The sequence below is a fragment of the Cydia strobilella genome, chromosome Z, assembly GCF_947568885.1.
Source record: "Cydia strobilella chromosome Z, ilCydStro3.1, whole genome shotgun sequence".
NCBI lineage: Eukaryota > Metazoa > Arthropoda > Insecta > Lepidoptera > Tortricidae > Cydia > Cydia strobilella.
In genome coordinates, this window is record NC_086068.1 from 47,944,115 (window position 1) to 47,955,530 (window position 11,416).

At 39.7% G+C, this 11,416-nt stretch overlaps 1 protein-coding gene across 1 annotated transcript; it reads left to right on the forward strand.

The window, feature by feature from the left end:
* Positions 1-1,138: 1,138 nt before the first annotated feature.
* LOC134754898 (opsin-1) lies at positions 1,139-10,082 on the forward strand. The gene is made up of 9 exons (XM_063691368.1): positions 1,139-1,292; positions 6,624-6,772; positions 7,074-7,194; positions 7,516-7,633; positions 7,763-7,976; positions 8,104-8,251; positions 8,782-8,892; positions 9,271-9,437; positions 9,692-10,082. Exons 2-9 carry the CDS (start codon positions 6,645-6,647, stop codon positions 9,813-9,815), a joined length of 1,131 nt encoding a protein of 376 aa, XP_063547438.1. The 5' UTR covers positions 1,139-1,292; positions 6,624-6,644; the 3' UTR covers positions 9,816-10,082.
* The last annotated feature ends 1,334 nt before the right edge of the window (positions 10,083-11,416 follow it).

Here is an 11,416-nt window from a genome sequence, read left to right on the forward strand (position 1 = left end):
ATTACGGAGTTATATATATCTTTGGCCTAAAGCCACTTATTGACATTGACAAGATATAAGTTTGAAATACGAACAGACACGTGAATGCATTCGATCTCATTTCAATGTTAAATCTGGCTAAAATCATACAGCAACACTGCTAACTAGTAATCTCTTATCTGCTAAGATATCTGACTAATCAGACAACACTTACCTTGATTATTTTTAACAAAAACACCACAAAACTTAAACGGCATACCGCTAGGCGGAAGCGGCATACTGCATAGCGCGGATTGCTGGGACCTAATTGAAACTCGTTGGCGAACGGTCTCTTACGGCGCATTCATACATTGACAGTTACATTCACATTACTGTTACATACAACGATGTATAGGCGCCTAGCGCCTACCCGCTTTAGGCAGCCTACCCGCTTTAGGCAGCCTACCCGCTTTTGGCCTGGTTACCGTATGTAGGTAATAGGAAAGTATTGTATGTGTAAACATTCGATATAGCCAAGAATGCCAGATTCGATTTAGCATTAACAAAGATAGATATAACTCCGTAATAGATAGATACAGTCTAAGGAAAAAACGTGCCTCGAAAATCAAGAAAATTTGATTCTCGTTCAGAGGGCGCTACTAGTTTTGGCCTACAGTCGAATAGATGGCGTTGACGGTTTCGTTTGTTATTTAACAATTTTAACGTATATCAGTGAAAGAACATGGGTCAAAATCATAAAAATAATTAATGCAAATAAAAAAAATCATTTATCTATATTTAAATACATTCTATCGTATTTTTATAAATCTTCATTTTTAGTTTTAAAATGTGTCGACAGATGTCAGTGAATTTACTGGGGTTACAAAATTTACTATGACAGTATCGCTCTAGTATAAGTTACTCTATGGCATTAATAAGCCTTTTTTATATGTCTTAGCAAAAATGGAGGTCTGAGTAGAGTAGATTCTACCACCTCAAAAACGTTAAAAGTACGCTGATGCTGTGCCGAAAGAAGTAGACTGAAGTGTTACTTTTTCGCATTAGATAGTGAAGCGTCAACCCTGTTGAAACATTGTGTCGTATTAAAAAACTATATTGAATTATGGAAATCGATTTTGTTCCATGACGTATTTCCACAGGGCACTTATAAAGAGCTGGTGGCGCGAGCAGCTGCGAGTCACCTCCAACCTGCAGCCTCGACCGCCCTCAACGTACGGGTTTGGTTATTCTATACTTAAGACTGGAGTAGTTCGTGCAGCGATTTTCTTCAGTATTTTTGGGATAACCATCTCGTAGGAATTTCCTCATTTTAAGTAAGTACCTGCTAGTATATAGGTATCTATTGTACTTATATTTATTTTGACAAACTTTAACGCTTTGGCCTACCTAATAAATAAAAGTTAATAGAAATAATGGAACGTAAAAAAATGTAAAGAAAATTTATAATGCTATGCTATTACATATCATAAAATAAATTTAATTTAAAATTAAATAGGGCTTTCGTAAGTTTCGTATAAAGAAAATAAAGAAAGGTTTTTAATATTGATTTTTGGTTTTTGTTATAAATATTTATTTTGCATGCGTCGATACCAATATGAATTTACCTATTAAGGCCTAGTAGACTCGTGTTCTTCTATCACTCTCACTAAGCGAAAGCGAGAGCGAGATGTATGTGCGGGCTCGGGACCGCGGATATAATGTTTTTTTTTTGTGTTTTAATAATAAATAAGTAATCGCTGAGTTCCCTCAAGCATTATAAGCATGTATTGCTCATTTAAAAAAATCATAGTTTTTGTACTTTTATTACAATTTTTTAAAGTGTATTTTATTTTTAAACCTATGTTCGTGATTTTTTTCTATCGAGCGAAAGTCAAAAACTCAGGATTCAAATCGCGGAAGTTCCTAGAGAAAGGCCTCAAGATTCCTAATACATTTTTGCCAACCGTATAGTGATCTAAAAAAGCGACGCTATTATGCACGAATAATTTCATACATTGACCCACCTCTCATAATCTCTATGGCACACGCATAATAGAGGACATTACTGCAATGTTCTTCCACCCTTCCACCACTGTTCTTGCACCACTTGAGTTAGACCAAGAAAAGTCTGCAACTATTTTGATAGCATTCGCCAAGCATTCGCAGTGCGTTATTTATACGTCATAATTTCATAGAAGTTGACGTTTTATAATAACACTTGCACTATCTTGCACTACGTGTGCTGTCAAAATCGTTGGAGACTTGTCTTGGTTTAACTCTAGCCTTTTTAGTAAACCATAAGCGAGGTTTAGACTAGCAAGAGCTTCACTAGACTTATATTGACCGGGATATAGACCGTGATTACCTTTTGTATTATTTGTGAGCTCCCGATATCTCTAATTTCAAAACTCTAATAGCAAGAGCTTGCATGCAATTTACGTTACATTGCCGACTACTAAGGTAAACTGCATTCAAAAGTTTGATCAGATACCGCAATGTAACGTAAATTGCATGCATGCATACGCAAGTGACAGAGATGTTAGATAACGAAATTTCGATTTTCTTGTTTCGCGATAGACCCTAAGATTGTGGTAGTGGCGCCACCTACGCAGTTTCGCGTAATATTCCCTGTGCTCGCACAGTGTCATTGACCGCCGCGCCGGCATCATGGGCGGGACAGCTATATAATTATGCGCGTGCGATAGAGATAGGAACAGGCGGGTCGATGTACGAAATTATTTGTTAGAAAGTCCTTACCAAAGAGTAAAGTAAGTATAATCCTTACCATTTACCTACTTTATTACAACTAGGAGGATATAACCAAAAGGAGTAGCCATTAACAGGCATTCCCCTCTGTCGAAAATAGTCGGCCAATGGTCATACACAAATTACACAATGTATGGACTGACATTTATCTGGCATGGCTATTTTGACGTTACGTATACTTTTGACGTTCCCCTCCCCCGCAAAAATTGCCAGACTTTTTTGTACAGCAAATTACAGACAGTCTCCGTTTGGTTAATTATATCCTCCTAGTATCACAGATTAAAAAATAGTTACTACGTAACAGATACATCATTCCCATACAAAAGCGAAAATACCTACTCTATAATAGCCTACAAAATCTTAATAATAATACCTGCTGCTCAGGACGAGAAGAAATGTACCATAAGTATGCGCACAAAGAGTCGAGACTGCCTAGCTCGCCGTGCGAGCCACGTGCCAACGCGTCATCGTAAGAATGCGCTAGGGTTGTACTGTTACTTATGTTATTATTGTAATAAAACGAATGTTGCGAATCAACCATATTTTATATTAGTCAATCAAATATTTAAAAACAACACTCATAATACCTGACTCAAAAAACTCCTTAATTTACGATTTATCTACTTATGTTCAAAGAAATAAATAGTGACAAAATTCATAAAGATAGATTTAAAATACTACTCACCTTTCTTCGTCTCTCGGAAATGAAAAAACCGGCCAAGTGCGAGTCGGACTCGCCCACCGAGGGTTCCGTACTTTTTAGTATTTGTTGTTATAGCGGCAACAGAAATACATCATCTGTGAAAATTTCAACTGTCTAGCTATTACGGTTCATGAGATACAGCCTGGTGACAGACGGACAGCGGCAGCGGAGTCTTAGTAATAGCATAGAGTAACTTATACTAGAGCGGTATTGTCATAGTAAATTTTGTAACCCCAGTAAATTCACTGCCATCTGTCGACACACTTTAAAACTAAAAATGAAGATTTATAAAAATACGATAGAATGTATTTAAATATAGATAAATGATCTTTTTTATTTGCATTAATTATTTTTATTATTTTGACCCATGTTCTTTCACTGATATGCGTTAAAATTGTTAAATAACAACAAACGAAACCGTCAACGCCATCTATACGACTGTAGGCCAAAACTAGTAGCGCCCTCTGAACGAGAATCAAATTTTCTTGATTTTCGAGGCACGTTTTTTCCTTAGACTGTATCCATCTATTACGGAGTTATATCTATCTTTGGTAATAGGGTGCCGTTTTTACCCTTTGGGTAAGGAACCCTAAAAAAACGACAAATTTTCTTTTGTTTTTTGACTTTTACACCCATCTACTGCACAATAATTACGTGGTTTCGGCATTTCGAAGCGTAAGCGCGGGAAACGTGTGGTGCGAGCGCTCAGGCGGGCGTTCGGCGGCCCTCTGTCGATTGATTATATCGTCGACGATACGCCGAGCGGTAGGCATATAGCGCGTGGCTTTGAGCGAGTGAAGGAGGCCTGCTAGTATTACAACCGTCAGTGACAGATAACTTGTATTTGGCCAAAGAGTAAAGTAAGTACCTATATAATAGGTAAAGAGAGCCCACTTGAAGCATTTTATGGAAACTCATTTGAAATCACCATCTCTGACTTGCTCCCGAAACTAACTATGTATGTGTGCGTGCACAACTACATATACATACGTACGTGTACTTTCATCCTTCATAATATTAGGTCTACTTGGGCGGTTCACAAGTCAGTTTTTTGTTTGATTTCTTGTAACATAAAAGATTTTTTATTACAAGGTATCAAAAACAAAAATGTACTTGTAAACCAGAAACCACCCATGACATTATGCAGAAATGGTTTTAAAGAGTGGAATTAATTTAATAAAAAACAAAGTAAAGTAAGTATTTTTATTGCTTTCAATATGTCATACAAAGATAGTACCTAATAAAAGCAGGTGTAAATAGGTACCAAGTTGGTATCAAGTAGGTTGAGTCCATCACTTGCAGCTTCTGACTCTTACACATATCCATTTTCTTTGCAATAATTGTCACATTAGGAGAATTTGGGGTAATATAATACCTACGTCACGCCACGCTCTGTAGCTCCGTACACAGTTTGCTCCAGATATCGTTTAAAATTATCACATGACATGAGTAACGACGTCATAATTCGGATCCATCTTGTAACTGAAGAATTTCAGGCATAGGTATTATCTTTTGTTTAAGCACGTACCTCCATCAATTCGCATGATTTTTTGCAGAATGTCATCGGTCTTTTTCATCGCTAGCTGCGCATCGTGAGCGCCAATTATGGTATATCCTTTTTAACTTCAACAAAGAGGATATAATAAGATAGAGCGGTACTGTCAGTAAATTTTGTAACCACTGTAAATTCACTGCCATCTATCGACAACCTTTAAAACTGAAAATGAAGATTTATAAAAATACGTTAAAATGTATTTAAATATGTATAAATTATTTTTTTATTTGCATTAATTATTTTTATATGATTTTGACCCATGTTCTTATACTGATATGCGTTAAAATTATAAATAACAAACGAAACCGTCAACGCCCTCTATACGAGAGTAGGCCAAAACTAGTGGTGCCATCTGATCGAGAATCAAATTTTCGTGATTTTCGAGGCACGTTTTTTCCTTAGACTGTATCCATCTATTACGGAGTTATATATATCTTTGACTTCGAGAATATCAAAACTTCCCGACACTTGAGCAGTAATGAGCACTATTAAAATTTTAAGCCTCCAGGTGTTGTAATATTGGGAGGCTAATTTCCCTATTCTCGTGTTTAATCCTTGCGTGGTCCATTTTACTCGGTTACACTTTAAAATTAATATTTAGAGAAAAAATAAGCTTGTTTCTGTTTACGACATTTATTTTTGTCTGACTTGTTGCATGTAAACAACCGTTGCCAGGTAGCAACATTATAAATAAAGAAAGGTCTTGACAAGCTAGGTATATGCAACCTTCTCAATGTTGTATTCATGCCATAAAATTGTATCAATTTTATAGTGACATCTGGTGACGTAATTTGCAAAATGGAAAGCATCGGAAGTCGACTTTACGCAAAAGTAGGTTGTCTGGGAGCAAGATATAGAAATCGCCTGCATTTTACCGACGTTAACTGCATTTCTAGTGTCCCCCCCCCCCCCTCGACTTGGCGTTTCACAGGTGTAGAATGTAAGCGCTAGCAATAATAAACTATTGAATGAATTTTCCAATATCACAATTCACACGGTTCGGTCACAGTGTAAAACGTACAGATACAGTGGACCGACGACTTTGATGTGTACCGAGCTACTAACAATGGAGAATGTATGCAGCTCGGGTGCGCGGTGCGCGCGGTACACCCGTCGCCCCTTGCAACGCGCACGGTTGCCCTGTCTAGGCGGCTTCGTTGAATGACTGTATTATACACTGTGGTTAGGTGGTGTCGGTACCTAAGTCCTAGGTCCTTTTGCCTAGGATAGCGGCCGTCTCCATACAAAATATATGGATGTAGTCAGGGCCGGATCTAGGGTAGAGCGATTGGAGCGGCCGCTCTAGGCGCCGGATGGCAAGGGGGGCACCTAAATGGCAAATAAGAAAAAAAAAAGTTTTTATAGACGCGAGTGTGACGCAGGCCCAAAATACGGTTCGTTTTGCTTTTGGGTAAAAAGCTTTAACGAAGGGCGCCAAAACCCGATTTCGCTCTACCCTGATCAAGGACTCGGGCCGGCACTGGATGGAGTAGTATTTTGTTTGGAGACGGCCGCTGTAATGATATGATGGCACCACTATCCTAGGAAATCAGAGCTTTACCTGTTTTTGCGGCTAAAAAGTGTCATTATCTAAGTGTTTTTATGAGTAATCACGAGTATCTGCATGATTTTTGCCCAAAGGTTTATCAGTACCATCGAACGATGGACCCGGGCCCTGGAATCGCCGCGCTCCAGGCGTGGGGCGGGCAGGTGGCCGCCTACGGCGCTGCCAACCAGACGGTCGTCGACAAGGTGCTGCCTGAAATGCTGCACATGGTCGACCCACACTGGTAATTTAACACTTACCTACTCAAACAGACTCCACACATAGAGAAATGCAATCGACTTAAGCCGATCACAATTATATTTATTCTCTGCAAGAAATTTAATAATTTTAAGTTTGTTGTACTTACTAAAGACTAGATTAAGGGGAGGGGGGCTAAAGGGTTCAACCTACCCAAAAGCAACTCAGTCCCTCCATGAAAAATATTAGGATCCTTACCTAAACCTACCCTCAGGCCCCTCCCAAACCAAAATCCTGAAAAAATCCTTAAATCTTCTCGATATTTTAAGTGTTTTTTTTTGTCACAGGTACCAATTCCCTCCTATGAATCCGCTATGGCACGGTCTACTGGGCTTCACTATTGGTGTACTCGGCTTTGTTTCAATCGCGGGCAACGGAATGGTCATTTACATCTTCACGTGCACTAAAGTAATTTATTCATTCTTTGTCAGAACAGAACCTTTTATGAAATAAGGAGCATTCCATGAAATTGTCTACCATTGTCTCGTACAAACGCGAATTTTCTGAATATTTGCAGGTATATGTTTCCTTTTCTATGAAAAATGGTCAAAAAATAAAGGCCTGCTCTAAATGCCGATAAAAAAGTTGCAACACAGGAAATAAAATGTACGGGACAGCCCGTGGAAATCGTGGAATGATCCATAAATAGCATATGGTATTTTTAACCTAATAGTAATATGGTATTTAACCTAATTAGTTAATACCTAATTGCATTCTGTAATGTTTCAGTCTCTTAAAACCCCATCGAATTTACTCGTAGTGAACTTGGCATTCTCGGATTTCCTCATGATGTGCTGCATGTCTCCGGCTATGGTAGTCAATTGCTATAATGAAACGTGGGTTTGGGGTGAGTCTCACTTAAAAACGTTCTTTCGGATCATTGTCACAAAGGAACTTATTCGTGAAACGAATTTTTTTACCATTATACCTATTTTCTACATACTGTGAACTAACTATTCGTTAATGCTTCGAACAGGACCTCTGGCATGTGAACTGTACGCTTGTGCGGGATCTCTATTCGGCTGCGCTTCTATTTGGACCATGACCATGATTGCTTTTGACCGATACAATGTCATCGTAAAGGGCATTGCCGCCAAGCCAATGACTAACAACGGAGCTCTGCTGCGAATACTTGGCATCTGGGCTTTCTCTCTTGCGTGGACACTTGCGCCTTTCTTCGGCTGGAACAGGTCAATTAAGCTACCTTAGAACAAACGTCGAATACGTCTGACCATTGCTCATATATCAATATCCATACTAGATATACTATGAAAATAAGTATATTACCTATTAAAAAGGTAAATCCCACATTTTCAGGTACGTGCCTGAGGGCAACATGACTGCTTGCGGAACAGACTACTTGAACAAGGACTGGTTGAGCCGCAGCTACATCCTCGTCTACTCGGTGTTCGTGTACTTCATGCCTCTGCTGCTTATCATATACTCTTACTTCTTCATCGTCCAGGTCATTACTGATTTATAACTGCATGTCCATTTCATTATTGAAACACATTTCGATAATACGCATTATAAATACTTGTACTAGCTTCTGCCCGCGACTTCGTCTGCGTGGAATGACGATGATGATGATTGATAAAAACTAGCCTATCCTAGCCAACTAGCCTAGCCAGGTAGCATTTATACGTCATTACAACCATGGAGACTATATAAATTACAACGTCCGTTATGTCATGATGACGTCGCTGACGTCATTGCTACCTGGGATGTCCTTCCCCGTAATTAAAATTATCTCCGTACCAAATTTCATCTAAATCGGTTGAGCGGTTTACAACGGGAACGGGGGTCTAGTAGTGTGAACAACGAGATCTGTAGCGTCTGTATTTCCAGATTTATCACTCCAAAAATGCAAAGTTTTAGCCCCCCTGCTGTCGTTACCTTAAGTAATCTGCAACCATGCACTCTTTCTGGCCGCCGGTATCGGTAAAAAACGGTATGCTACACACGGACTGTTAAACAGAAAAGCGTGTGTTTCAGGCCGTTGCTGCACACGAAAAATCTATGAGGGAGCAGGCCAAGAAGATGAACGTCGCTTCGCTCAGGTCATCTGAAAACGCCAACACCAGTGCCGAGTGCAAACTGGCAAAGGTAAATGAACATACGCAGAAGTGCCTATTAACCTTTTCGACACCGTGTCAAACACAAAAGCTGTCAGTGTCACTCGGACGCCACGTCACCGAAGTGTCAACTGAAATTGAACTTTATGCATATGCACGTAGGTCTATGTTGCTCTGTGGTCCGTGACGGATTAATCCGTCTTTGGCGTTGGACCTACGGTGTGGATATATCCGTCAATGGCGTCCAAAAAACGAATGGTCTCGTCGAATTACAAAATCTAACTGTAATTGAAGGCGGCCATACTCGAGCCCGTTGGTCGTCGTCGAGACGACGGCAAGAGGCACGACGGCATGACACTGGTGCTTTTGGAACCATGGGTATCTCGACTAAACGTTATTTATTATTTAGGTCGCTCTGATGACCATCTCCCTGTGGTTCATGGCGTGGACCCCTTACCTGGTGATCAACTATGCCGGAGTGTTCGAGAACGCTAACATCAGCCCGCTGGCCACCATCTGGGGTTCTCTCTTTGCCAAGGCTAATGCTGTCTACAATCCTATTGTTTACGGCATCAGGTCAGTCTTCTGTTCTGCTTATATCTAACCATAAATTAAAGAAAGTCCCGCCTGTAGTTAGTATATTTAGTGTGTAGTATAGATTATATGTGCATAGTTAAGAACTCTTGCTTTAGTTACTAATATAGTTAATTATTACTTATTATTGGTATTTTATATGTATAGCGTATGTTAGTAGTTAAGCAGGTTAAGTTAATGTTAGCCGTTAATTAAGGTAGACGTTGATCCTGCAATAAATATGTGTTGGGTTCCAGCCACCCGAAATACCGCGCCGAGCTGTACAAGAAGTTCCCGACGCTGGCTTGCCAGGCCTCGCCCGTGGATAACGGCTCCGTTGCGTCGGGCGCCACCGCCGTCTCGGAGAAGCCCTCGGCCTGAGCGCCGAGCGCCCTCCGCCCGCCGACACTGACGCCACACCGCACGCGCCCCATTGGACACACGATATGCCTAAGCGATGTTATTGTTTATTTTTATACGAAAATATTTACATTTGTACAAAGTTATAAACTTGAGCATACAGCGTGTGCTGGTTGCAAAATATTCAGGGCAGTTCTGAATCAAATTGTATTTTTTGTACAATCGTCTCCTGCATATTTTGAGTTCACGCTTTGTGTTTCTTGTTGAACGTTGCACACTTTTATTATAGGTACCATACATTTGTTTCAAATCGGCCGACGACATACAAAAAAATACAAAAAAATGTGAAATGAACTGCATGTCGCTAGGCCGCCCTTTATCCACGAGACTGCTCCTCTAACCTCTTAGACTTAGAACATAGGTAGAACGATGATAACCGAATAACGAAACGCTCTGTAACTTGGATCAATAAATAATTAACTATCAAGCAAAATTGTAACTCTACATTAATTTTTATTATCAAAACCCCTAGAAAAACCTAGTCAGTTAGAGTGCGACTCGCGAAAACCTATTTAAAGCTAGTTTGTCTGATTAATATAAGTAGTCTTTATATAGGGTTCCGTACCCAAAGGGTAAAAACGGGACCCTATTACTAAGACTCCGCTGTCCGTCTGTCTGTCACCAGGCTGTATCTCATGAACCGTGATAGCTAGACAGTTGAAATTTTCACAGATGATGTATTTCTCTTGCCGCTATAACAACAAATACTAAAAACAGAATAAAAGAAATATTTGTTTTGGTTGGCAAATTAATTATTTGATCGGCAGTAAGCGATCCACCATTAATCAAAATTTTATTAAACAATCAGTGGGTATCCAGATAAGCGGACCATTTCATTTTGGATTACAATTTATCTGATCCGCAAAAATTGGTTAGCTGAAAAATCAGTTGATCAGCAAATGTCTAACTAACTTAACCTAACCCCTTTGCTGATTAGCTGATTTTATAAACAAAAAATATTGGCCATTACTTCCCTTTTATTTTGTCCTTCAAAAAACTTACTGCCCATTTCCAAAATGGGCGCAACTAACTCTTTGTTGGAGAGGGTGTATTCAAGGGTAAAAATTTACAATGGACCGTATGGCGAGGGGTGAGGGGGCCGGGAGGCAACTGCGGCGGGGTAAAGCTGTTGGATCTGGGTAGCTCCGGCGCTGCGGAAGAGCAGCGCTCTCTGCACTCGGATCCGCAGCTTGGACAAGGGCCCAAACGGCCCAATACATTTCACGACTCTTCTCTTTCCGCACAGACTATGTGTGTAGTCTGTGTAGAATGTGTAGACAATAGTTATTTGTGCAACAAGAGAGGAAAGTTGGTTTTTCTTGCGAGTGTTTAATTTGAGTCCCGAGAAAGCGAAAGACTCAAAAACACGAGATGTAAAAGTAACTTTGCTCTCGTGTTGCGCATATAATTTTTCACCTCAGTAGTGAGAACATATTAAAGGTTAAAATGTATTTCGAATTACACAGAATAATACAGAGAATGAAAAAACGAATCAGTAATAGAAGTATGAAGTCCTTCACTAAATTAAAAAGCTACTTTGTTTCACTCCCCGGAGTGAGGAA

Excerpts from the sequence above, each read along its gene's own strand:
- LOC134754898 (XM_063691368.1), top strand. The coding sequence starts at position 6,645 with ATGGACCCGGGCCCTGGAATCGCCGCGCTCCAGGCGTGGGGCGGGCAG. Across the intron at positions 6,773-7,073 it reads CACATGGTCGACCCACACTG|GTACCAATTCCCTCCTATGA; the intron begins GTAATTTAACAC and ends TTTTTGTCACAG. Across the intron at positions 7,195-7,515 it reads ACATCTTCACGTGCACTAAA|TCTCTTAAAACCCCATCGAA; the intron begins GTAATTTATTCA and ends GTAATGTTTCAG.